Here is a 27017-nt window from a genome sequence, read left to right as displayed (position 1 = left end):
TTCTATGTAATACTGACCCAGGCCAGGCATGGTGGGTGCTTACTCTGTGCCAAGTGCTTTCCATACATTATCACATTTAATCCTTTGCACTGGCCTTTGAGGAACTAGCCCTATTTTACAGATGCAGAAAGTGTGTGTTCTTTTTCATGTCACCACAGATTTTGCTGACAACTTTTTATTAAAGAGGGCTTTCAATGGAGTGATTTAACACTGATTTATCTTCACTATCCAGCAATTTCCTGAGTGTCGTTTGTGCACCTGGTGCTTTACACATTACAGAGTATTAAGGAAATGTGCCATCTATTATTTTTTAAATGCTCTTGAAATGACAATCTTTATCTTTGAGTAGGGAAAGGCTGCTCTGTTACCTACCAAAATCAAACTACACAATCATTTGTTTTTAGGGTTAAAGGGGTCTTAGAGGTCAAGAGCATGAGAAAACTATCTCCGGTCTTCTAGATATTAGACAGATTATAATGCCTTTTTTTTTTTTTTTCTAGGCTTCACTCAACTCCACTGAGAAAAAGATGACCAAGGAGAGAAGGCAACTGAGTTCATAATCCACTGCTGAGGTTAAACACTGGGCTTTTTTTAATTGGGAAGGAGGGAATAAACTGACTAGGGCAGTTATGTCCTGGGCTCTACCTAGAAATTATCCACATGACTATGGTGTAGGGCTGAATTATATCTTAATTGCTCTGGGCCTGAGTTTCCTTATCTGTGTAAAGGGGATTACGATATCTACCTCTTTACTTGTTGTTAGGATCAGGAATGGCATAGGCCCTAGCTCCCAAGATACCCCCCATGAAATGTAGCTGCCATCCCCATTGCCTATGTTTGGATGACCTCCAAAGGGCAGGGCTGGGTGGGACATCCTGATCTTCAACTCCACGAAAGTCTCCTCTAACTCTCAACCAACTGGGACGGCTCCAGAGAGACCAGAAGAAATGCTAAATATCAACACTTCATTCAATATTTAAAAATCTGATTCTCAATAGTCTCTATAATGGCAGAGTTTGAGGGGTGAGGAGTCATCAGCTTGAAGTCTAGCTCATCTCTAAGAAGTGGGATATGAAAACAAAATCTGTAAACATATTTAGTAAGATACATACATGGTTTAGTAACTGATACTATTTACATCTATGGTGAAAATGATGAAATACTATGTTCAAAGCCTCAGAAACTGAATGCTCTAAGTCTTGTTCTTTGGAGCTCTGTGTATATTTGAGAACTCGTATATGGGCCCCTTTTTTCCTACATCTTCATTTTTGTGATCTTTGCAAAAACTGAGCTCCAGATAACTGCTGACTCAATCTCCCCAATACCCTTGACACTGGTTACATGCGCTTGACATTCTGGTTTCAAATTTATGTCCCTGGTATCTTTGTAAAAATATTTTCCAGTTTCAGAACATAAAACTCCACTAATGAGCAAAAATCAAAACAAACAAAAAAACTAGCAAATACCAAGCAGAATAACTTCTTTGGAAAAAAATCACATTTCAATGAATGTGATAATCTGGTATTCACTTAAAATGAACACTTACTTTAGCACAATGCATAAATGTCATTCCTTCATGAAACATTTTATTATATGCCTGTTATGTGCCATGGTCACTGTGTTTATAATTTAGAGAACACATTAATCTTTATTTTATGTTAATGGAGTGTGTTGGGTGTTGTCTAAGTTTGCACCAGAGAACCACCCGTTTCTGCCTCAGGAATCCACACCAAGCTCTCCCCATCAGCAAGGAATCCCAGGATTAAACGCCCAGGACTCAGGTGGCTGCCAATGTTTATATTGATACCTATCATCAATTTCACCTCCACTTTCACACAATGTATCATTTTACAAACGTAAAGATTTTATCATGTAGTGCCTTGTTTCTAGACAGAATTCTATAGCCCTCTTTATTTCTCATATTAACGAATAATATTTAAAGTTGGAAAGACAGACAAGGAAATCAATAATGAAAAAAACTTCAGGGCTCCCCAATAAATACCTCTTCTGATCAATCTGACAAATATGAGACAGGGTTTGAAACATGCAGCCTTTCAAAAAGCTAAACTTCCAGGTTCCAACCCAATCGTCCCAAGAAACATAGGACTAATTTTTATTTGCTATTAATCACAAATTATAATTTTGTAAAAAAAATTAATGAAAAACACGAGGTGAAATAAATATTTCAGGTGACCAGTAGCAAAATGGGAAGATACCCATTTTGGAGTTTTAGTGTCCTCTGAGTACAGAAATTTATTTGCAGCAAGCAGAAAAGAGACAGCAAGCATAAAAATACAGCCGGGTCCCCCTAGTAAAATTATTTATCAAGCTAACAAGGGAGGGACCCTTCTAGTAACAACCAGCCAGTGAGGAAAAGACATGGCTTTATATTTTACCTTTGGGTTAGCAAACCAGTAAAAATGCCAACTGACAAGCACTTCACATAAAGATTTCTTTCTAAATGAGCTTCCTTGTTAGGAGGAAAGAAAAAGCTCTTCCGAGCTAAGGAGCACCATAGCTTACAGACCCAGAATCGGAGCACGTAAGCGCTGACTCTTTAGTGCAAAAATAATATAACTGAAGAAATAAGTTAATGTGAATTACGAAGGGAGTTTAAAAGCCAAATTAGAAGCTCATTAAAGAAAATGTGCTTACATTCGTATCGGGGTATCCTCATGCTCGGATGCTTACAGAAAGGCACGGCGTTGCACGATGCTTTTTCAAGGCTAGTATGAAGAATATACTTACCTATACATTCCCATACACGGGTATATATGTACTGACAAGCCTCTACTGTACAAGCCTCATTGCTAGGTATTTTTGTGTTTTTTTTTTCAAATATTTATTGTATCAGCAAAATCCCAAAGCCAGTTTTAGTTCAGTGATATCAAACTTTGATTATAAATTACAAGTCACTTTTATTGCACCTTGCTATAGCAAAAAGAAAACAGAAGGAAAGAAGAGAGGGAGAGAAGGAGGGGAAAAGAAGGAGGAAAAATAAATAAACCAGGCAGTGGCCTGATCCCAATTAAATTTTAAAGAAATAGTAAAAAGATGCATTCCCAGAAAAGCCGCATCCTCAAGAGCTTTGGAAATAACTCCTGACAAATTTACAATAAAATCACACACTCGGCCATCCTTCCTAAAGTGAAAATTTGACCAGTGAACCCTGGCACGTGTGGCAGGTGCCTTTTTGCTTGTGGGAGACTCTGAACGACACTGTGAAATGTTGAGTAAAGGCAGATAAAAACACCTGCGGGGCCTGCACTGCCCGGTGCCACCCCAACCCTGCCCCACATGCCTTGCCCACCAATGCCTTAAACGTTCAACTTTTCCCCAAAACGGGGGTGGAAAGTTTTTCATTACCAGTATCAGCCAGCTTGAATAAAACAGGAGGAAAAAGAAATAAGAACAAATCCTTACTTTTTGCTTTTTTCTCTGGAATGGCGACTTTCACCCCGCCACCGAAAAAGCTCTACACTCTGGCCGGACGGATGAAGCTTCCAGCTTTTGGGCAGGAAGGCAGGTGGATTCGTACTTTACTTCCGGGGTCAAGGGCCAAACTCTCCAACCCAAATCCCACCAGCTCCTTTGGGGAGCTGGGCATATTACCCGCCTGCAAATCTATAGGGAGGTTGAATAGCACCACCACTTCATGCTATTTCTGCTATTCTGTGGTCACTGATCTTTTTGTCCGTTAAGACTAGGGTCAGGTCAGGATGCTACTAAGTAAGCAAAGATCAAAGCAAACAGAGGTAACATTTTAAACGAGGTTCCCCAAACTGCTCACTGAGCCAATGGGAAAGCCATGTGTCCAGGAAAAGAGCACAGCGACTTCCTGGAGGCAGCTGGGAGCCCCGCCCTGGGTAGCACAGCTTCCTAGAGGCTTACAGAAAGTCTGTCCTCACCACAAACTGTGTGCTTCCCTGGGAGAGGGAACCCAGGCTCCACCCTCCAAACACACCTTGTAAAGCTTGAGCCAGCCCGTGCACTAGGCACTTTCCTTCTAACTAGGCAATGTGAGAGAGAGCTTCCGGGCTTTCAGAGGAGAGAAAGAGAAGAAAGAGAAACAAAATGTCTGGGAAATCCAATAACAAACAAAACAGCCCTTGAACATCAGCACCAAATTTCAAGTATGTGCTACCCACAGGAACAAAGAGTGAGAAAGCAGTTCTTAGCTTGGATCTAAAAGGCCAACACCAGTGAAGGAATTTCTGGTCTCCTGTCTACCCTTGTGCAGAGAGGAGAGCGATGCCTCGTCCTTCCCAGCAGACCTGCATGGCTTTCTAAAGTGCGATGCATGCTTCCAAACACGGTCCAACCATCATGTGCACCTTCTGATTTTTTGAAAGGATTCTAATCTATTCCAATAGAGAGAGAGAGAGGAGGAACATAAGGAAGACAAGTAAAGAAAGTAAACAGAACATTCACTTCTCACTACTCAAATTCTTCAGCCCAATAATAGACCCCGCGTCTGCTTTGTTCCCATTTCCTGTACATCAGGAATAAACCTCATTTTAAAACATAAAAAAGCGGGAGGCACACCACAGTAGTATAGATTCAAGCCCTTTAATGAACTGCCATTGGTAACAAAAGATGTCTCTTTTGATTAACTTTGGGGAAATCCACTCTGGCATCAGAATCCCTTTAAATTATTACAAACCCCCACCTAAAATTCTGCTGGCAGGAGCCAGGGAAGAAGAAAGAAACTGTTTGTAGAATCCAGTTTAAAGGATCCTGGTTTCCATGTCAGTTTCAGATCAATGTAATCCTCACCTCCACTGCCTACCTGCTAGCAAATGAACTTACTGTGTTTTTCAATTAGACCCAAATAACTAATAAGAAATCCTCACTGGCTGCATATAAGAACTCTGTTAGATGATGCTATTGAGAGAAAGGCAAACTAAACCCAGCCAGTGTTCCCCCTTCCTTTCTCTTCTGTCATTCTCACCTCACCTGTGATTAAGTAGCAGGATGCACCCTGGATGATTAATTAGGTGTTAATATCTTCCAGTGGCTTATACCCAAGGTCACTCATCTGTGGCTCTGTTGTCTCAGGTGACAATACCTGTAATTCCCACAGTTAGTTTGTTTTTCCCACTCAACACCTGAAACTGCTTTCCCCTTCTCCCCAGGGGGCATTACTTCCCATCTGAAATCGTGTAAGTGTTAATAGCTTTATTATATTTCCTGTAGATGCTAGAAAGAGCAGCCCATCAAATTTTCCCACTGGCTTGTCCTTGTCCCAGTGTTTTCCAAATATTGTAAAAAATAAAAAGCAAACCCAGCCCTTCTGCTTAAGCTCATTTATTGCTGATAATTTCATTAGGTGCCAAGAAAAGCAAAAAAAAACGAAAACAAACAAACAAAAAAACATAGACCCTAAACAACAACCCCACAGTAATTTTTGGATCGAGGAAATGGAAGATTCAGCAAGCAGCAGGTGAAGGGAGTTTCAACATTGGCATCGGTGAGCGGGAGCAGTAAATCTGAGATTTTGGCAGGTGACTGAGCGTGTGCTTTTAAAACAAAAGCTCTTTACAGAAGCATCATTTAGTTTTAAGTAATGAGTGCTGTACTTTGGCAAAAATTCCTTCTTCCTTCCCCCCCACCCCCACTCCCCTACACGCATAGTGTCTCTTCAAGTTGTCCCCTTCAATAGTATCCTAGAGACGACTAAAAATAATATGAGTGCATATGGCATCATTAGGCTCGTTACTCTGTACCTGCCCTGCTATAATTAATACATTAAATCAGCTCAGGAGTGGGCCAGCGCCCACAGAAAGGAAAACAGCCTGGCAGGAAAAGAGGGTGGGCTGGTGGTTGGGGGAGCGTACTCTAAATAAACAAACAGCAACAGCAAACAACTGGGCAGTCCCAGTAATAAAACGCTTTAAACATAATTATTTCCTCTTCTTTTCTCAGTGCCAACAAACACACTGATGTCATTTGCTGAGGATGCACTCATGGGAGCTGTGATGGATCAATTGGTCCCCTCTCCAAATCTGCACGCACCGCAGCATTCTACTCTCTGCTGTCTCCCAGGAGGGGACTCACTCTAAAGACTGAGTGTTTAAGACCCAAGGGGCCTGAAGTGAAGACAGAGTCAAGATCAGCCCCTGCTTTCACCTGGGCTTTTCAAACAGAGGCACCCGAAATCCAAAGTCTGTGTTTTCACGTGTCCTTTGCATGAGAACACCTGATTCACCATTTCTGTTAAAATATTTTGATGGGCTCTGCAAGGGAAACAAGGTTATGACATCTTAAGTTTGACATTGGAATTAAATAGCTGGGCTAAGGCATCCACATCAACACCGGGCATCAGGAAACCATGCTTGCATTTTATTTCTGGAGAATTACGGGCAACGTGGGAAGGCAAGTTCTAACAAAACAGAAACAAGATGTCTAAGGACTTTTACTGTTTGGGGGTGGGGAATGTTTTGGTTTTTTATCCCAGTTCATAAAATAATAAAGCCTTCATAGTGGGATAGATACAATCAGGATGAAGCATGTCCACGCTGCTGGCGGTAAGACCAGGGGAAAAAAACTGATGGCTACTCAGAGCCCAGGAAGTGCTGTTTACAACGAGTTCCATCAGTTTCTCCCATAGGAGACAGGGAGGCTACCAACAGGCCTCTCCCCTACGTCTGCATCCCACCTGCCCTGCCAGAAGCTGCTCTGTAAGGCTTGGTTGCATCCGGATGGGTCTTAGCCAATGTCAGGAACATCTGAAATGGGCAGAGCACAGACATGAGCAGGCCAAGGTCCCGATAGCACCACCTTCTGAATTAGTGTTTCACACAAAATGAAAGAATGGGTGTTGAAGGCCCGCTTTCAACGTTGGTGTAAACCCTGAGTAGTTGTGTTATCTCCTTTTGACCAACCAAGCTAAGAGACAGCCTTTAAGGTGAATTCCAAAAACAACCTTGGTATTAGGGCCAAACAACATGACTTGTTCCCATGGCAGCGATGCTAACATCACACCTTACCCAAAGATGCTGCCATGGGAAAGTTTACATCGAATATCAGTGTGTGATGGTCTCTGTTGATCTTTATGTTAGCAGATCTGTCTTCAGGATAAATCATGCATTTTGATATTTGGTGTATGTTAAGCTAATGGAAAATACTAGTGAGGATCAAGTGATGCTACAGAATGGAGAATTTAATTTTTTGTGTGATAGCACTTAGGATATTTTGTAATATGCTCAAGAACCATGATATAATCTAGACTATGTTTCTAAGACTAAATGAAAGGTAATTAAATGGCCTCTCAAATGGCTTGTGATTTAATTTTCACACTCTAGCCAAAGAAATTGCCAGAAATAAGCCACGAAGCTGTACAGAGTTGCAATTACCCAGAGAGCAGAAAGCTAGTGGCTTCCCATTTTTGGCTTCCATTGCTGAAATCCCTTAACCAAAGTGACTTTCTGAAAAATAAGCTAACTCTCCCAAGAGTATCAAGTATTGAACTTTTCATATATCAGTTTATAATATCTAATATCACAGAGTAACTTTGAGGAATTGTCTTCTTCCTTCCCCAAATTCCCCATCTGGCCAAATGCCTTTCTCTTGCTTGCTCTCAGCTGTCAATCATGTCTGTAGCTGAAATTTGATTTCTCTCCCACCAGTAACCTTATATGAAATATTACCAGGGAGGTCAAGACTAGCATGAACCTTGCCTTAAAAGTTCATTAATTCTTTACTCAAAATGGATATAAAAAAACTGGCTGGTGGACATAGATCATCATATTTAATAGATGGCTTTCAAATTTCAATTATAAAGACAAGGATAAAAGAAATGAACACAAAAGGAAGGAATTAAGTATTGGTACTGCATGCACACACGTGGACACACAAATTAATCCCAAAGGGATACATTGAGTTAAAATCTATGTATGAGAACTGTTAAAGAAAATGTTAATTTTGTATAAACCTCGGAAAGACATCATGTTAAATATTCACAATCCAGTAATTCAAAGACTCTCATAATAGCAGCATGGAAAAGTAAGGATTCAGATATGATTTTTGAAATAGTGCGGGGAAATGGGGTTTCGTTTTCCGACACTTTAAATTCACTGGATCCTGAAACTTTCTCCTTTGCCAAAGGTTCCAATTTAACATTGTGATGTTTGCCTTCTCCTCAGTTCTCTAGAAAACAAAAACTTTGTATTTCATGCAAATTTCTCAGCAGGCAAAAATTTTAATTAAAAAAATCAAACTTCTTTCCATTAGCCAATAAGAGGTAACAAGTATACATAACAGGATGACACTCAATAATTATTGGTGTAAGAGTGTTGATCTAGTTCTCTGAATGAAGAGGATTCATAATTAAATTCACACTGGGATACTTGGCATTGAAAACCCATTTAAAAAGCTTAATTTCATTTTTTAATAGATGAAAATCTGACTTCTGCCTCCTGCCCATCTCCTCCCCTCTTTGTCTGCTACAATTGAAGTAGAGAGTAACTCCAAAGTCACATTTGAATGCAGAAGGGGGGACGTGTCATGCTTTGCAATTATACTAAATTTTCCAAATGTGAGTATGGAGGGAATGACAAGAGACTGTAGATTAGAAATGTCCATGAACCCCAGTTTGGGCACCAGCTGTACAGATTCCCCCACGTTCTCAGGTAGAGGGACTAGCTGGCTCTTTGTGTGTCCATAGTCTGGTGCTGGTTAAGACTAAAGCTCTGAGATTTACTCCAACTGGATTAATTACTCTGTACGCCACACCTATGGAACGAAATAAACACAGAAATACGTGCATGCTGCTCACACATATTGCATCACTTCCCTTCACCCGGTGTCACTGTTTCTGCTACTTGTGAAACCTACAAACTGAAACGACTGAAACAGGAGCTTTTCACACCCAAGAGCTATCAGCATTCCTTGCTTGCTCGCTTTCCCCCTCATGGAAAACTCAGTAACACAAGCACATGCAAATCAGAAAGCAAGATGTACCTCTTTGACTTCGGGCAACAGGAGTTTTCACATCACTGATGTAGAGGATTCCCTTGGGTACCTGATTCAGTAAATATATTAAAATAAACAAAGGGTCATTAATAACCACGCAGAGGGCTTCAAAGACAATATGTTAAAGGCAGCCTATCTATGAAAAGGGCAGAATGAGACCAAAAGAAGAGTGATGGCGTCCCAGCCTCAGCCCTGCCAGAGGAGGGGTTGTATGGAAGGGAATGGCGTGCTATCCAAGGTCACTTCCTCTGGCCATGGTTTCCACCCCAGGGAGTCGGAGACAGTGTTATCCACTGGCCTGGCAGCCTGGATCAGCTTGGAAACTGTCCTCAGTTCAGAGAACTGAGCAAGTCTGGGTTCACAGTGGCGGGGGACGGGAATGGTCTCTGAGGATGCTCATAGGTCACCGTCCCTCAGAGAACCAAACTGGTCCTGCTTTCGCTGGCACGTTGCTAGGGCATATCCTCTTCCATGTCCCCCCTCCTCCTTCATTGCTCTGGTCTATTCTGCTGGTACCGCTGACCTTAATTGCAAATGTTCTCTTAACAAATAGAACCATTTAGATACCACCCTTTTATTTATTAACTTCCTCTCTGTTTAAATTAGTAGCAGGGAATGCTTAGAACAGTAATATGAAAATGAGGTTGCTTTAAAAAAAAAGGCTTTTTGCTTCACAGTGAATAACAAAGCACAGTAATTCAAAGTAGTTAGCTTTCTATGGTTCAAAAAACCCTTATTGCTATTAGCTGTACTAATGTAAGTGGCAAAATAATTATCACTTACTGATCGGAGTCCAATATTTTCCAGACAGCAGTTTAATAACAAAGCAGACCTGTCATTTCTCCCTATAGTTAGTCACACTGTACAAGTTCAGACTGTCAAAATATATTTAAAATCTAATTTTAAAAATTCAACATGGCTACAGAAAATCTGTGTACAGTAATTGCGATAAACTAGTAAGTTGATCTAATTTTTTTCCAACTTGGATATTCAGTATTTTTCTCTCATCCCCCCTTTTTATTTGGATTACCCTACAGTTGGTGTGAACAGATACACTACACTCATACATCTGCTAAAGTCTGTAGGCTGCATAACTGAGCACACAATCGTCCTTTACTTAAATTTTCACTTTGCGTAATTCTAATTATTTCAAATGCCCTTTATCTAAATGTTCTGAGTATGCATCAAAACAGATAAACAAATCTGTACTCTTGTATCTGTCAGAGCCACCCCAAATGCATTACAAGCTTTCCTTCACATTTCCCATTAAAAACGCTTTTAAAATCTTATGGTACAAACTACTCTTCTTCATGTAACAGGATACATTAATCTTTGCCACGTATATTATTTCTATGCCAAAAAGAAACAGAAACAAGAACCATGCTGAAGATATAAAACCTGGAAGGGTTATCATTAATATCAGTTGTTCTCCATTTGGAGTTCAAATGGCTAATCTAAAAAAAAAAAAAAAAAAAAAAAAAAAAAAAAAAAAAAAAAAAAAAACCTTCCTATATAAGGTTACTTTTTTTTACAAAAATCTTTAGAAACAACAGATTCTTTTAGAAACGCAAGTGAATGGAGTTTAAAAGCTTAAGAGATTGAGGAGAGAGTATTTTTGTAACTCCTTTGGGGCATTGCAAACATATGTTAAGCTTCTGCAAGGAATATTTACATGAGATCATATACTTAGGAGGCATTTTTCAATTTTAGAAAAATATTACAAAGCAATAATTGAACCGAGGCTTTGCAAAATGCCCCTTTGCCTTCCTGACCATCTCACTGACAGTCTCTGTTATTTTTGTTTTGGAGAAAACGAATCAGGTCTCATTAAATGTGATCTTTGGCATCTGGCCTGAAATCTCATAAAGTAGATGTCCTCTTTAGATCACTGTTGTCATTTTCCTCAAGATGACCTCTACTCTCTGGCTACCTGGGGGCCCCATCCTGTTATCAAGACATTCACTTGCAGAAATGAGGGGGAGAGATTCTGTTTGCACACCAGAACGGAGTCCAAAAGGCATTGTGGTTTCTCTGTTCTCATCTCCATAACTGCCTTTACCTGGGGCTAGTCTCAGGGGAAGCGTGCTGGGGACAGAGGGTCTGGCCTGGGAGTGAGAGAGATTTTTGAGCTGGACCACTATGGTGTAGTCCAGGCCAGATGTCTGCCAGCACAGAGCCTCTAACAGTTGGATCTATTTACCTAATGATTATATAATATTTTTTAATAGCACAGGAATGTGCAGTGATATTCCGAGGAAGATTTTAAAAGGTCTCCTTCCTGTACAGTGAAGGGAAACATATTGATCAGTGGCCCCTGACAACTTGCTACAGAAGGTCAGCGTGTGTCCCAGGAGTTGGCCGGAGTCCTGCCGAGGGGGGAAGGGGGGCAAGGTTTTATGGGCAGATCATGCTAAGACTGACATTTCAGGCTATGTTCTGCTCATGCCTACCAAAATATAGAGTAGACTGATTCACTCTGTCATGTGATTATTTTTATTTCATAATGTAGGAACTGCAGATTTATCTTTTAATAGCTTCCTCCTCTGCAATGTTACTTTAAAGAGTTCTGGAGATCGCTAGATAAATGATAGCTAGATAGAAGATAGATAGACAGATAAATGGCAGATGAAAAAATACGTTGGAGTCACTGCCTGAATACAGAACGCGTCAAACGTCATTTTTAACAGATTTAATCTTAGATGATTACCTCAGGTTTCCCCCATCCCTTCAACAAGGAGTTTAGTATAATCTGACAGTATAAAAGTGTCTCAGATGCTGAGATCATTAACTTTTAGTTTCAACATATTTATATGAACATTAATGAATCCTTCCTCGAGAGAAAGAAAAAAAAAAGATCTATTTTAGAAGGCACAAAGATATTTGCCTGACTCCTCCATAGTCCAAGATCTAAAAACCTGAGAGTCCCTATAAGCAAAAGCCCCTCCAGGGAAGGGCTCCTTTCTGAATTAATTGTTTTAAAGTTTGGCCTCTTAAAACAGTTTTTGAGTCCCTGAGATCTGACTGCAACTGTGTTAAATTCCTGAATGCAAGCAAAACCCTCACGATGGAGCTGTTGGCAAAACTCTCATAAAGTTTGCTTGACCTGCTTTCCTTTATAATGAGCATCAAACTACCACAGAAAACCCCAGCCATATGGAGATTTCTATAAAGATTTTAAAACTAGCTTTTGGCATTTCCTCCTTTCTTTCCCTTTTTCTCCTTCCTCTGTCTATAACCAGATAGATCTGGAAAATGGGCTGGAAAATTAATGAAGTGAAAAATCCAGTGATCTGGAGGCTCTGGTCTTATTTACAGAAGGTTCCTAGGCAGCTGGAAGGAGGATTGGGGGATCCCAAGGTGAAGGGCAGAGCCTTCCAGGGCTCAATCCCGCTCCCTCCCTCCAGGCGCCCGCCTGGGAGCGCAGCGGAGCAGCTAGTATTGATGTCCCTGGGAGCACCACTGTGGCCCGGACAGTCCTCTTGGAAAACTTAAACCAAATTCCAATACAAATACCAGTCCTCTGCTGGGGCGTGGACGCAGGGAGCTCGGGGTCCTGGGCGCACTGGGTGTGCCGCTGTAGAAGCCCCAGGCACCGGGGCAGTGTTGGGGCATCTGGGAAGGGCATCTGGGAAGGGCACCTGGGCTAGCTTCTGAGCCCTCAGGCCTCCGGGCCTCCCTCCGGAGCACAGCTGCGGTGTTGGGGCCTCAGCCAGGCCAGCATGCAGGGACAACCCCATGACCTCAGGCTGCTTCTGGGACCCACCCCTTCTGTCCAGCCTCTTGTCCTTCTGCACCTGGGAGCTCTCCCAGGAACCCCCAGGATGAGGAGCATACCAGACCCTACTCAATGCGGCCACTAGGAGCCAGGCAGTGATGCCCAGGGTGAATGGTCCCAGCAGTGCAAGTATTCATAGGGAGGAGGCTGGTGAGGGGAGGGTGTCTAGGGGGGGTGGGGTTTGGGGACGCATGGAAACTGGGAGGGGGGACGATCTCAGCATCCTCCCTGCCTTCATCTCCTTCATTCCGGGCTGGGCTTCCAGACTCTTCCTTGGCATCAGAAGCTCCAGCCAGCATTAAACATCCAGGTCATGTGCCTACTCCTCTCCCAGAGCAGCTGCAGGCCCTGCTCCCCACCCTAGCCTCTGTCTGGGGCAGGTGTGATGAAATGGGTTCAAGTACTGACTCAAGTACTGACTTCTGAGTCTCTGAGGGCCCTGGGGGACCAGGCATGAGAGGAAGAGCTTCCAAAAACGATAGAGAGGACACTGGAATGGCACAGGGGTCGGGCAATAAGAGGCTGGAGCCTGGGAGCTCAGGACATCGCTCTTGTTTTCAGGACTCCTGAGATCTCAGGGTTGGCCAGGGCTTGTCAGTCACCCTACAAACAGATCCTTCCTAGGTGGATGCAGGGGCCCTGGAACCACCTAGAGGTGATTCCTGGCAAATGGCGGTCATAAGCCAAGGTGGGCTTCTCTTAGTAATACTCCACGGGCCCTGCACAGCCGCATCTTCCTGCTCTCTGCTCTTCTGGGCCTTTCAGGATTGCCTGTTATACTGGCATCCCCAGGCCTGCTTTCCTGCCGGAGCACTCCCAAAGAAGGCCAGAAACCCACGTGTCCTGGCCTCCGGAAGTGGATGAGGCCACGTAGAACCAGAGCAAGTCTGCGTTGCAAAATGGGAATCTGCACCACTGACCTGATTCTTCAGCCCAGGGCCCCCTTCACAAGCATCCTCCCTGGGGAGTCTCTCAGGGGAGCGGTTTTCAGTCCTCCCTGCCCAGCTCTATATGATTTCCCGACTTTTTCTATTCCCCACCCGAAAGAACCAACCACAAGGAAAAGCAGCTCTTTGGAACCTTAGCGTGGAAACACTCAAGGTTGGTGATCAGAATATTTAGAATAGAGAAATTCAATCCAAATCCCCAGTGTGTAGCTCACATCCAGGCCTGGGCTGCATGGGGACAAGGGGTGTGGGTGCTGAACACAGAACTATTTCCTCTCCTCCCCTCCCTTCCCAAATCTCCACAGACACCCCTCCCTCAGCCTCCCTTCTTGAATTAAGGCCCCTTTCTAATCCTAACGAAAGATCCAAGAATCTGTGAAGGGAGGGATGTGATTTTGAAATCCAAAATCCTAATTATAGAAAAAAAAATTGTTATTCAACAAAAAGAATGGAAAAGAAAATGATTTTTTTAAACAAGGGGAGAGGTGCTCAGTTGATGATTATGTTCATTCCAATCCTAGCTTCTTGGTGGAAAATATGTCTTGTGAGTTTCTTAAAACTGTCCAACTCTGAAGCAAATTCATATAAAAATGTTAATTCGGTGTACTGCGGATGTGTTCTGTCTGTCTCAGCCTTGTTATATTGGGCAAACTTATGGGAAACACACGGACAAAAGTCTTTCAAATTTAAACAATAAAAACTGTCATGAGGCCATCAAACCCATTGTGGTGACCACATAAACATTGGTATAATGTGTCTGACGGCCTAAAACATCACCACCCTGAAGTCACAGGTTGATATGTTTGTAAATGCCTCAAAGTTAAGACATTAACAGTTTCCCCAGATTTGGGTTTGATCTCTAAAATTATTTTCAAAAAGGAAACCCGTCTGAGCCTATTTGAAAGACATAGACAGCCGAACCTTGTTTGCATCTGGATCTAACTTCAGCTAGTGAGCAAGTGAAATTCAGGCGGGCAACCGGGTTATTCCTGGGACTGTCCCTTTGAGGTCCTCCTCTCCATTCTCTCTGGCTCCCCCCATTTCAAACCTCCCACAGATGGTGCAGGGGACCGGAGCCTGGGGTTCTGCTCCGCCTTCGTGCACAGCAATTTGACTTGCTTTGTTTTTTGTTCATCCCTCTCTCTAAAGGGTAAAGATGTTCCCATATTGTTGCAGGACTGTACTTCTTTATGCCCCGACAATCATGAGACAGCCTGGGAGACTGAAATCCTCTCACCCTGTCCTCTACCCCCTCTTGAGAAAAAATGTTAGACAGAGCTGGGTTTGTTCCGGAGCCGGGGCAGAGCAAGGATTGGAGAGAATTCCTCTTTTCTGAAGCTGTTGGATGTTTCGATTTTTGAAGATTTTTATCAAAAGTGACAAAAGCAGTGTTATCAGAAGGTGGATTAAGGCACCGGCTCTGTTTTCAAACAAATGCAAAAACAAACGAACAAATGCTGATGCCAATAGCTGGGCCCCGACCACCTCCTGGATGGCTGCTGTGTGCTCTGCCCTGCACTTGGGACATCTTCTAAATTTAGGGTGGGCTAAGAGTGAAAACAAACTTCAGGGTTCCTCTTATTTTTTTCCTCCAAACTACAAGGCACCCACTCCCAATTATTCATGCAGCAACCTGAGGAATAATCAGAAGTGGTAGAAAAATGATAACTTATCACTGTAGATAAAGCTTCCCTAAAAAAGAAAAAAAAAAAAGACTTTTCCTCAAAGAAGGGTAAAATTGTTATTTAAATATATATATAAATTTCCTTACAACTCAGCAATCTCAAGCTGTGAGTCTTATCGGATGTTTCTGAGGAGTAAGGCCCCAGAGCCTGGCTGTGTGTTTTCCTGACACGGAAATCAAACGGCTGAAGGTTGTCACTCATGTATTTCCGTCTTCCAACCTATGTCAGTTAACTACTGACAGGCAAAAAATAGACATACCCGTGTAGCAAGCCGACTTTTAAATTTATTGATCGGCCTAGAATACCGGAGGACTACATTTTAGGAAGCCAAGCGTGTGTGAGTACAGAAGTAAGTTGGCCTTCACAAAGCCAACAGCAACAGCAAAAGCTCCCCCAACCCCCGCCCCCACCCAGCACTGCACTTGGGAACCTCTGCGTGTGTCACAGCAACTTCGGTTATTTAGTGGAGGGAAATGCTAGGAATGCAGCTACTGTGACAGCTGTGCCCCGTGTTTGCGAGGGTGGCTGCCATGTGCCCTCTGCTCACTGCGCTTAGCAGGAAAGCTGGTGGCTTGGCAAGGGGAGGTCCTGTTTAAGAACAGAAGGATCTAGAATCGACGCCACTAAATAAAAACTACCAGGGGGGAAAGGTATAAGGGCGAAACGATCAGAGCTTTAGGATCCTACATTCCGTAATAAATATAGGGCATTTCCCCCTCCATAGCGGCCTGTGTTGGAAAGGGGCCCCGGGTGGTTATGGCATGGAGACAGATAAATAAATATGATATTGAGACATCATTTCCTCCCCAAGATCAGGAAGTGGAATCACTGCCTATTTGATGCCACTCTATTAATGTGTCAGATGCGTTGTAAAAAGTTATTACATGGTTTTGAGAAAGGATACATACAAGGAGCAGGGAAATTAAAGGGAAATCAGCTTGTGAATGTTTGGGAACAGAAAAGGGGGAGGGGAAAAAGCACACAAGGAGGGTGTGTATTTAACTTAACTTTGTATTTTGCTACACATTGTTTTCATTTACGGCTGAGTCTGATAAATAAACACATTTGACATCACTGATACATACAATATTATCTGGGGCCTACGAGAAAGCCAGGCTCTGCTAGAGCTTCTGCCCATAGCATCTGCTTCGGGGGCGGGGGCGGGGGGGCAAGTCCAATATTTTTTTCTCCTTGGTAAAATTATCTGCCAAGCCAGGGAAACAATGAAGCGTGAAAAAGTGCTATTGAGAGTGCATGTCTACATATGCTTTACAACTGCTAGCTGGTACCTTTGGGATTCTTCCCTTCCTATAAATGTATATGTATCTATGTTTTACATTTCAGTGGGTTTTTAAAAACGAATATTACATTGGAAAACAACTGCGCCTATTCCAGTTTCGCACATCTTAAAGCGACAAGCACCGGATCGCTTTGCTATGGGTCAGTATAGACGACCCTCAGACAAGTGGCATAATTAATTAATATGGAGGTTATATATTTAAGAGCCTTTTTCTCTAACGCAAACATTTTTCTTTAAAAAGGAAGGAGACTAAACAGAAGTCAGGGCAGGTTGTATCCTACCGCTGCAGATAATACTACTGCTACTGACAATATATTTTTTAATGCACAGTTCTCACATAAATTTCATTTCATGAAATACACTGGTAAGTACATGTTGCTGGGGCTTCCAAAATGTAGCGTATCCCACTGATGTCTCCAACTTGCGAGTGGGCTCAGTTCTGTAATTGGAATGAAAGGAATTTTAACACTATTTAGACAAAGACTCAAATGCAGTGTAAATGGAAAGCTAGATTTCATTATATATATTTATATTTAATTTAGAGACTTATTTGTAACAGGGACACTTAGGCAGGATTTAGGATTTCTTTGTTAAAAAAGCATGTATTTGTGTTCACCGCTCTATTTCGAAGTTTTTAGTAACAATTATTTCCAAAAACACCTTTCACTAGGCGCTAACCTTCTCTTAAAGCCAGCCATCAAAACCCCATTACTATCGGCACCCTCTACTTGCCTTCTAATGTTTTGGGCCAGAGCTTTCTTATTATATTGAACTGCCTGTAGGGTTCTATTAAAATCCTTAATTGTAACCCAACTGTATTTTTCTCCCAAGTCCCATTCCTCATGAGATCACCACAATAACTCCATCCTGAATGTCACTCTTATTTTAAGAATGTGTTTGCCTAAAATCTGTCATCTGATACCGAGCTTTTTTGCATCAGTGACATCTTCATTTCTGCTTCTTCAGGGGGAGACGGCCTATCTCGGAGTCGGGATCAGAGGAAAGAAAAAAAAAAATCTTGGAAGCAGAGAGCAACTAACATCTAGCACATGAAGTGGTTTACTATTAAGACTTTTGCTAGGCAAAAGTAAATGTGTATTTGGGAGCCCTATCTAAACTGGCACAGAAAGGAAGGTCAAAATGTGCAGGGTATGTGCTGTTTATGGGAAAAACAAAAGGGGGGTGGGGGAGGAAGACAAGATGATAAACTGGCCAGAAACTCATCAGCGCCAAGCACAACCTGTTTTCTTCAAAATAAGGCCTTCCGTCAGAGTTGCAATATTATCTTTAAAAAGAAACGGAAAACGAAATAAAGCAAAAGTCATGGTGTTTAGCTCTATTTTCAATACAGTATTGGCTTTGTCTAACATTCTGTTAGTGTTAGAATTCTAGGGGAAGTTGACCAAGAGTTGCATGAATTTGTGTCATTTTAAAAATAGGTCAGTGCTGTTAGGGAAGGTAGCACAAGACTTGCCAAATGATACACATGTTTTGGGGGGTAGATACCAATAAATCAAAACACAACCTTTATCCCACCAGTACATTATCTTGGGGAGTGTATTTCTGGAACGAAGGTGATCTGAAATCATTACCAGCTCATCTTAGTGGAGAAGCCCTCTGTTAAATATTTACCGGGAAATATGATTTAATAACAGAGCTTAAACCCAGATATGTAGTTGGAGTTCTGTAAGTGAGGGGTGGATTTTTCTTTTTCCTATTGAAGAAAAATGACTTTCAAAGTTAAAACACAAACAACTTTGATTTGTCCAAAGTGTTGATGTTAAATCTTGTCAGGCCTTGCTAACAAGAAAATCCTGGCGTGTAAGGGAAGAAGGGAAAATGATCAATTTTAGCCCCGAAGTGAGCATTGTTGATCTTTGCCGTTAAATGCACAGGCACCCAAGTCACCTCTGCCATGCCTAATTTTCCTGGCTTATTTTCCTCTCGATGGGCACACTGCTGGCTCAGATGATCAGGCGATGCTGTGAAGGCCCTGCTCTATGGCTGGGAATGTTTGTTTTCACCAGAGGGCACTGATAGCTCAACTCCTTTGAAAACTTTAGTGGAGGGGGGAGGGGTGTAAAATTTGAGAGGTCATAATTTATATTTATATTAAATATTGCTAATTATTAAAAGGAACTGGCCTCCTCCCACCTCACCAAACAGCCTATGCTTCACCCTGAGTTATTGCCTCCCTACTCCTCCATTAATCCTTCCTCTGGAGAAAAGGGTGCATTTTACACTTCTAATGCGGTGTTGGGCCCAGTTAAACTGTACACTAAGAAACTGAGTACAGAATCAAAAAAAAAATGCAGTTTATTATTGTAGATTATTCTTTCTCTTGATATAACCAGAATTGAAAATGAAAGAAAAGCACATAGGAACATCACGCGTGGTTAGTTAGTAACTCAAGATATAAAACAATTTTGCACAGCAAAATATGTAAAAGAAAAGTAACTGACAAGATTTTTTTATATTTATTGTGGTAAGATTTACTTTTCATTTTTTTTTTTAAAGACAGGATGTCAGTCCCTGAAAATAACATTTACTGATTATTGCCTTTAAAACTGTGGATTTTTTTTAAGTTACAGAAAATCCAGTTCTGCACCACAATACAACTGTAAAAAAATCTGCATCATTTTAAAACTGTGCAGTAATGCCATTTTTATAACTGCATAAATTTTATTAGCGTTCTAAACAGTTTTGCATTTTTTTGTATTATATGCTTGCAGGTTATATCTTAGTGCAATTCAGTCCCAAATACTTTAATTTTGAAAAAAAACACATACATTTTGAATGTAAAATACCCCTACAGATATAAACAGGGGTGTTTCCCCTTTTAATACTTTGGTTTTCAATACAGTCAGTGGTATAGCAAAGACTACACATACCCAACTTATATTTAAGTTGCAAGCACATGCTGTATAAGCTACTTTTTAAACAGTCCCCTTGCAAACTCTACCCCCCTTAACATCACAACAGTAAACAATTTAGTGCATCAATCTTTTAAAAAATCTACAGCTAAACAGACCTAACTCTTTCAAATTTATCTATAACATTCCTTTATCTGTAGCATACATTTTAACTGGGCTAACAGATTATAAAAACTAGAATTAAATTATATACTAGAAACCCATAGCATTCCACATTTGACAATGACCAAAAGCAAAAAGAAAAAAATAAAATAAAAATAAAACAAACAAAAAATAACGGGGCAGATTTCTTTCTTGAAAAAATAAATTTTAGACTGCTTTCGGAAACAGCACAATTTGAGTCCCCAAAGTGGGGTGTCATTCTTACTAAAAAGAAAACATTAGGAGTTCTTTAATGTTTGCCATTTAAATTTTTTAACCCATTCTGGCATCTTTGACAAGGAATGCCTTCAGTGCATTTACAATGGGAGGCTGAAGTTCTGAGTAACTCAAAGCAGTTTTGGAGCAGATGCAAACTTTCATGGGAAGAAGGCTCTAGGGTTGCACTTTTTCGTTCTGAACTCAAAAAAGTCATGAGACAATAAAACAAAAGTATGAATGCCATGCCATAAGTCTTTGAACGTCCATTTCCAAGCCAAAAGGAAAAAAAGAAAAGAAAAAATAATTATACCATACATGTCCAGCATGCAGGCTTTTTTTATTAATATAATGTCTCTTTTCCATAAAGTTTTTGAAACAGTTATAGTTCATCGTTGCTAAGAGAAAGTAGCAAGCATAATAATGCATGAGATGAGAATGAGTTGTTTTTTTTAATGGCAGACTAAACTCTCAGATTTGGCATCATAAGGCCAAAACTCACAAGTCACACCCAGAAGGTTGATGCAGGCTTGATTGTGGCAGGTTCATGAGGATTTTTTTCTCTATTTTAGCGTAACAGTGCTAAAAAACCCCGATGGAACTCAGCACGCTGCAAGTCTATAACATTTCACATTTTTTTCCTTTGCAAGCTCAATCTCACATGAAGAACTCAGGTGGAGGAAAAACAAAACACCTTAGCTTTTTCCTCTTTTATCTCAGAAGAGATGGGTGGAGAGGGAGTTGAGGGTAGAGGTTGGAAAAAAAGGTCAACACAGCAAGCTCCAAAAAGTAGAATTAAAAAAAAATCCAAACAAAATAAAAACACACACAGAAAATGGAACACCAGCTCATGAACTGAAGAAGAAAAAGAAAAAAATATGTAAATGATGCAGGCTTCAAAGGTGAGCATGAAGAACTCTGCTGAGATCTTTAAACATTGTGCAAGGGGGGGGGGGCATAAAAAAACGAGCTACCGAGTTATGGAGATTTTCAGATTGGCAATCCATGAGCCAGACATCCATTCCCTCCCCAATTTAAAAACAGCCACCACCGCTACCATCTCGGAGCCGGGTGTGTGTGTGTGTGTGTGTTTGGGACATCTGGGGGTGGGGGCAAACTTGGTAGGGAAGGGGGCGAGGTGGTGGCCAGCATGGCTCTGGAACTAGCAAGCCCACTCCCGAGTAGGACCCCCACGGAGCACTTATCAAGGTGGCTAGCTGGGATCGCGTGTCAGACTCACATGAAAAACTCGGGAGAGGACGGGTTGTCGCTGCTCGAGCCGTTTTCTCGGAAGCCGCTGCTCACCAACTTCTCGTATTTCTCCTTGTACGCGTCCCTCTCGCGCACCAGCCTGGAGATCTCCTGCTTGAGGTGGTCGACCTGCTGCAGCAGCTGGTTCTTCTCGGACTCCAGGACGTGTCTCTGCTGCACCCTCTTGAAGCGGCAGGACTGGGCATAGCCGCGGTTTTTCAGGGTCCGCCTCTTCTGCTTCAGCCGGATCACCTCCTCCTTGCTGACCCCGCGCAGCTGCCGGTTCAGCTCGCGCACGGACATGGTCACCAGCTGCTCGTCTGAGAAGCGGTCGTCGAAGTGCAGGCCGCCCGCGGCGTGGTGCGGGTGCAGGGCGCCCCCCGCCCCCGCCGTGCCCCCGCCGCCGCCGCCGCCGCCGCCACCTCCGCCGCCGCCCCCGGCGCTAGCCGGGCCCCCGCCGCCCGTGCCGCCCGGGCCACCGGCCGAGGCGGACGCGCTGCCCGCGGCGCCCGGAGCGCCGGCCGTCGGGTGGTGGTGGTGGCCGGCGGCGTGGTGGTGGTGGTGGTGGTGGTAGTGCGGCCCCGCGCCGCTCTGCGCTGCGGCCGCGGCGATCACGGCGGACACCACGGCGGCGGCGGGACCCATCTCTTCGCCGCTGCCTCCCAGGGAGGCGCCGGCGCCGGCCCCGGCCGCGGATGCCAGCTGCTGCGCCCCGCGCGCATAGCCATCGAAGCCGCCCTGGAGCTGGTGGCTGTTGCTGATGAGAGCCTCGACCGCGTCCTCGGGGCTGAAGCCCAGCGCCTCGGGGTTCAGCTGCTGCGGGTAGCCGGTCATCCAGTAGTAGTCTTCCAGGTGCGCCTTCTGCTCGCTGCCCGAGCCCGGGCTGGGCGCCGAGAAGCTGGGGGAAGGGGGCACCGAGCTGCACGGCGTGCTCATGGGGGTGGAGGACAGCGAACCCCCGGCGATGAGACGGCCGCACTGGCTGATGATGCGGTCGGTCTCCACCGGTTCCTTTTTCACTTCAAACTTCATCAGATCGAAGTCATTAACATATTCCATGGCCAGGGGACTGGTGGGCAGGTCGGAGTTGCTCATTGCCAGTTCTGATGCCATTCTCCTGCCGCCGCCGCCGCCGCCGCCGCCGCTCCGCCAGATGGGCTGCAGGAGAGGGGCCAGCGGGCTGTGCTGGGTGGCCAGCGGGTGAGCCAGCTTGCCGGGCTGGGGCGCTTCTAGCTCGCGCGGCGGTGGCTGGCCCGAAACCTCCGAGCGCGCACACACCCCCCCCCGCCCTGCCCGCGCCCCCCGCGTCCGCCCTCCCTCCCCCACTGCTCACGCCAATATGCTCGCTCGCCCCGGCCCCTCCTCGCCTGCTCTCCTTAGTGCGCGCCGAGCCGGCGGCTTCAGGCTCGGAAAGGTCCTCCGCGGGCTGCGGTGGGAGCGGCGGCGAAGCCGGAGGAGCCCGGCCGGTTGTGCGGCGTCCCCCGCTCGCCGCTCCGCTGCGCGCTTTGCATAAGGAGGGCTCGCCTCGCCGGCCGGGCTGCAGGCGGGGCGCGCGCAGCGGCCGCTCGGGGCTGGAGGCGCGGCGGGCGGCTGTCCGAGCGGCGCGGGCCTTGGCACGGGGGAGTTAACACTTCATGCTTCTCGCCTCCTCTTCTGCCGGGCTCTTTTTATTTTTTTCTTTCCTCTCTCTCTCCCTCGCGCGCTTTCTCCGTGCAAAGTGCAAGACAGAGGTGCAGCCGGGCTCGAGGAAAGGGAGGGGGGAGTTGAGTTCTTTCTTGCTTTTTTTTTTTAAAAAAAAGCAAAATAGCGAAGTCCTGGGGAAAGGCGAGGCAGAGAGCAAAAGGGGGGAGGCCGAGCCTACGAGCAGCCTGAGCTACAGCTCGAAGATGAAAAAAGATTTTAAAGCCTCTGATCCAGCAAGAAGAGTTTAAAGCAATTGCTTAGTTTTATAGTACTTGTGACGTCAGGCCCAGATGGGAAATTGACTGGTACTCGGGGCCAATGAGAGGCGGCGAGAGCGGCCGCGATTAGCATAATAGTATAGAAACAAGGAAACTTTTCGGAGCTGTCAATCAGGGCCCAATCAGCTGACTGTCAGCTGGGACAGGCGCGCTTAACCCTTCCCGCGCCGCAACCTCCCCCGGAGGGAGCAAAGCGGAGCACAAAGTTTGGTGAAAGAGAGCGAAGAGTTTTCCAGAGGGGCTGCGGGAACCCGGGAAGATAGGGAGGTCGGTTTGATTTACTTTGGAGCTCGAAGAGGCCTGCTTTCCGGAGACCCAGTTGACCCTCCACTCACTCTGCGGGGATTGGCCTGACTGCCCTCCCCTGCCAGCTCCCGTCCCCAGGATTGTGAATTAGCCTGGCAGCCCTCCCTCCTCGCTCCACCTTAGGCACCCAGGTGTCTGCCCCAGGGATCTTCCTTCCCCCAGCCTGGCTGTGCCCAGAGCTTAAACTTGGCCCCAACTCTTTGTCCCTCTCCCGTTCCCCGCGCGCGAGGAGACCGGGGTCCCGACTGCATGCCTGACGCTGCTCCGCCGCGCTCCTGGCGGGTGGTTTGGGGTCCGCGAAGAGAGAAAGCCCATTTTATCACCCTCTTTTAAAGGAGGCAAAATAACTTGTTCAGGGGCCATTATGCGCGGGGACCGGCTGCTTGCTGGCGTCGCTTGCCCTTGCGGGGAGCGAACGCCTACGCGAGTTAACTCCGGGAAAGCTCTCAGAGTTTGGTCAGCCCGGCTCACCCCTCAGGCTTCCGACTATGGCTGGAGTTTGACCTTTGAGATTCGTTCTCTCTCTCTCTCTCTCTCTCTCTCTCTCTCTCTCTCTCTCTCTCTCTCTCTCTCTGTCTCTCTCTCTCTCTCTCACACACACACACACACACACACACACACACGCTAACTCACCCCTATGAAATCTGATCCCTGTTTATCAGGGTCCCACGTGCCCTTTGCACTTTTATGTTTCAGTGATTATTTTATACTGGATCGTGGTGAGGAACCAGGGGGAAAAACAACACCCCATCGTTTCCCAGCTTCCCTCGAAGGGTTAAATTTTAAACCGCGGTTTCTCGGACAAGCCCGGAAACGTAGAGTGGGGGTGGGGTGGGGAGCAGCTTCTCCCCCTCCCCGTTACAGATGCTAATAATTGTTCAATTTTCTAGATCGATTCTTTTAAAGCCTATGCAAGAAGAAAAAAGAGAAAGGAAAGAAAAGAATAAAGAAACAACCAACAACTCTGTTTCTAAGATTTTAAAGCGATAGGCAAGTCGGAGAAGCCGAGATTTAGGATTTGGGGGAAAAGCAAGAGTGCGCGAGGGAACCCAACGTTTGGAAGACCAGCCCGCCTGCTTGGATGTTGGGACTGTTGATTCTTCCAATTAATGAAATGCATTTGGTGTTAATGTTATATATATATTTTATTTTTATTTTTATTTTTTTACTTTGTGGAAGGGGAAAACGCTAGGAGGGTGCATTAAAAAAAAAAATTCTGAAAAGCCTGCAAAAGGATCGAAGAGTGAAAACTATTGTTGGATCGAGTTGGTTTTTACCTCAACAGCGCCACCTTTCGGCAAAGGTCAGTTGAAATTGATCCGTGTCCAGTTTTGCTGAAGTGAAAAGAAGCTGGTTTCCCAAGGTGGGAGGAGGAAAGAGGTGCAGGAAGTTTGACTGCAGTGGGAGAACCCAACCTTGTAGGTAAGGGGCTGAGGACAGTGCAGGCAGGTGAGGGAGTTATTTTTCCTCCACTGTCCCCCTTGATTGTCGACCAAGGGGACAGGGGACACAGAAGCCTTTTGGAGTGTAATTCTGCCTCAGAGACTTTAGCAAGTGGATCCCATGTAACAGGGCCCCAAGCCCTTTAAAAGTGCCAGGATGGATTTCCAGCGGGCTTTATGGCAATATCAATAGAATTAAAGTTACTTGTAATTCAGTGATAAATGAGATGTCTCTAGTAAGTGAGATTAAGTGCAGCGCTATAAAGTTGTTTATCTGAAAAGTAATTCTCAGAAAACCTGACTTCTGACACTTAGTCATATATTAAGCCCCGAGTCTTGAATATTGCACTTCAGAACGCTGTCACCCACCCCACAGCATACTTTACTATTTATAACGAGACCTTAGGTGTCACTCACTGGCTTCAGACTCCAGATTAGACTTGTGTTAATTTCTCTGATGCTGGCAGCCTTGGGTTGCAGCAGACCCCAGGGTTCCTAATGAGAGAATCCCCCAGTAAAGGTTTGTAGGCACATCAGAATCCTAAAAGGCCAGTGCTGTTGGTATTTTCCAGAAAAGCACCTTTTTGTTTTTTCATCATTACTTCAGCGAAGCTGTTTATAGGGGTAGTTTTGGTTTTATGGGAATACTTTGTAGGGATGGAATGAAGTATGTCTATTACCAGTTTGGAGAAGAAAGAGTGATGGTTATGTCAATATTTATGCAACCTAACAGAATTCCTTTGCTTTCCACCTCTAAAACAGTATTTTACCTAGTAATGAAGTTAAGGGACTATAGCTTGTTTATTCAGAGGAAAATCTTAAACTACATAAACATATTATGTCATTTAGCATCATTGTTCATAGCAATAGTTTTCTAGGCTTCTTAAAAATCATTAGCCACAAAGGTCTGAAGTTTATAATTATTCATGTAAAACATGAATTTAAATGTAGTTAGGAAGAATTGATTCTTTTTTTTAATTTATTTTTTTTATCCTTTGGCATCACATTTTTGTTAAAAGCTGTAAGAAATGATCTTTGTCTCTCATGAAAGTATTTTTGGCCAGGAGCACTGAAACTTCTGCATTCATAAACAACATTTATAAACAAAGTTCGCTCATGACGAAGACCATGTGATATAGATTCATGGCCATGCACCTAATTGTTGCAATTATATATCATTTCTAGAAATTAAATGCTCATGTTTGGGCAGCTAAATGTATTATTATCTGCACATTTTTTATGGTTTATTTCTGTACACTGCTGTTAAGCCATGGTATTTTTCTTCCTCATATTGCAGAGCCTTTTACAGTCTCTTATTTTCTCTTGTAAAAAAAAAAAAAAAAAAAAAAAAAGAGAGGACCAGAATTATTTTTTAGATGTGTAACAGTAGTGCTCTCAGACTTATAACTAAATTCTCATTTTTGTCCTTTTTACTTTATTATTTAGTGATTCACAGGGGTGTCCAAACATTTACAGTTCTCCGTTAGTGGCATTTCTTTTACAACAATTGAGCTCTCTTATTTTAATTAGTACTATTCAGGTTTTTGATTCTGTACAATTACAGCAGGCCACATTTCTTTAGACTTCTTTGCTCACATTGTTTGTTTCACTTCTCTCCAAGCCCATCTAATCCAAATACAATACGAACCCTGTTTCCATACTGCTTAATATCCCCTTGCTATATATATGCTAGTAATCTCTGTAGAACAATATAGAGTAATTTCGAAACCATGCCTTTGTCGTTATTGACCAATTCAAACCAGTAGCATTAAAGTTTCTGAAAGCCGTGAATATTTATAGAAGAATTTTGGGAGGGAGGAGGGCATGAGTCGAATCATGTAGAAGATTGCGAAACCGTAACATCCAAAACACAAATGTAGATTCGTGTCAGTACATACACAACAACTTCGGACAAAAAGAAGAAAAATCCTGTTCGTGTCCAAATGACAATGATTAAAAATTTAAAATAATATATATTTTTTTCCCTGATGGTGAGTTACAGTTACTCAGGTATATCATGTTGGAATCTGACATAGATAATCCAAAAAGAACAAAATGCACCAAGAAGTGTAGTGTCTGTTCTTGTT

At 43.7% G+C, this 27017-nt stretch overlaps 1 protein-coding gene across 6 annotated transcripts in view; it reads right to left on the bottom strand.

Moving 5' to 3' along the window:
- Nucleotides 1-22498, bottom strand: part of MAF (MAF bZIP transcription factor) — a 347464-nt gene extending 324966 nt beyond the window's left edge. Inside the window, exons 1-3 of one of the 6 annotated variants that reach the window (XM_080645812.1) lie at nt 21211-22470; nt 8962-9022; nt 5294-6236 (exon numbers count right to left, since the gene is read on the bottom strand). In XM_080645812.1, coding sequence (XP_080501938.1) covers nt 8989-9022; nt 21211-22334 — 1158 coding nt within the window. In that variant the 5' untranslated portion in view covers nt 22335-22470 and the 3' untranslated portion in view covers nt 5294-6236; nt 8962-8988. Of the gene's footprint in view, nt 1-5293; nt 6237-6322; nt 6729-8961; nt 9023-15645; nt 17120-18978; nt 20826-21210 lie in introns of those variants that run through there. The other 5 variants (XM_080645811.1, XM_080645810.1, XM_080645815.1 and 2 more) reach the window with 5 other exon arrangements.
- Nucleotides 22499-27017: the final 4519 nt, after the last annotated feature.

Source organism: Plecotus auritus, assembly GCF_963455305.1.
Source record: "Plecotus auritus genome assembly, chromosome: 10".
In the NCBI taxonomy this organism is placed as follows: domain Eukaryota; kingdom Metazoa; phylum Chordata; class Mammalia; order Chiroptera; family Vespertilionidae; genus Plecotus; species Plecotus auritus.
This window is presented reverse-complemented; position numbering and strand designations above follow the sequence as displayed.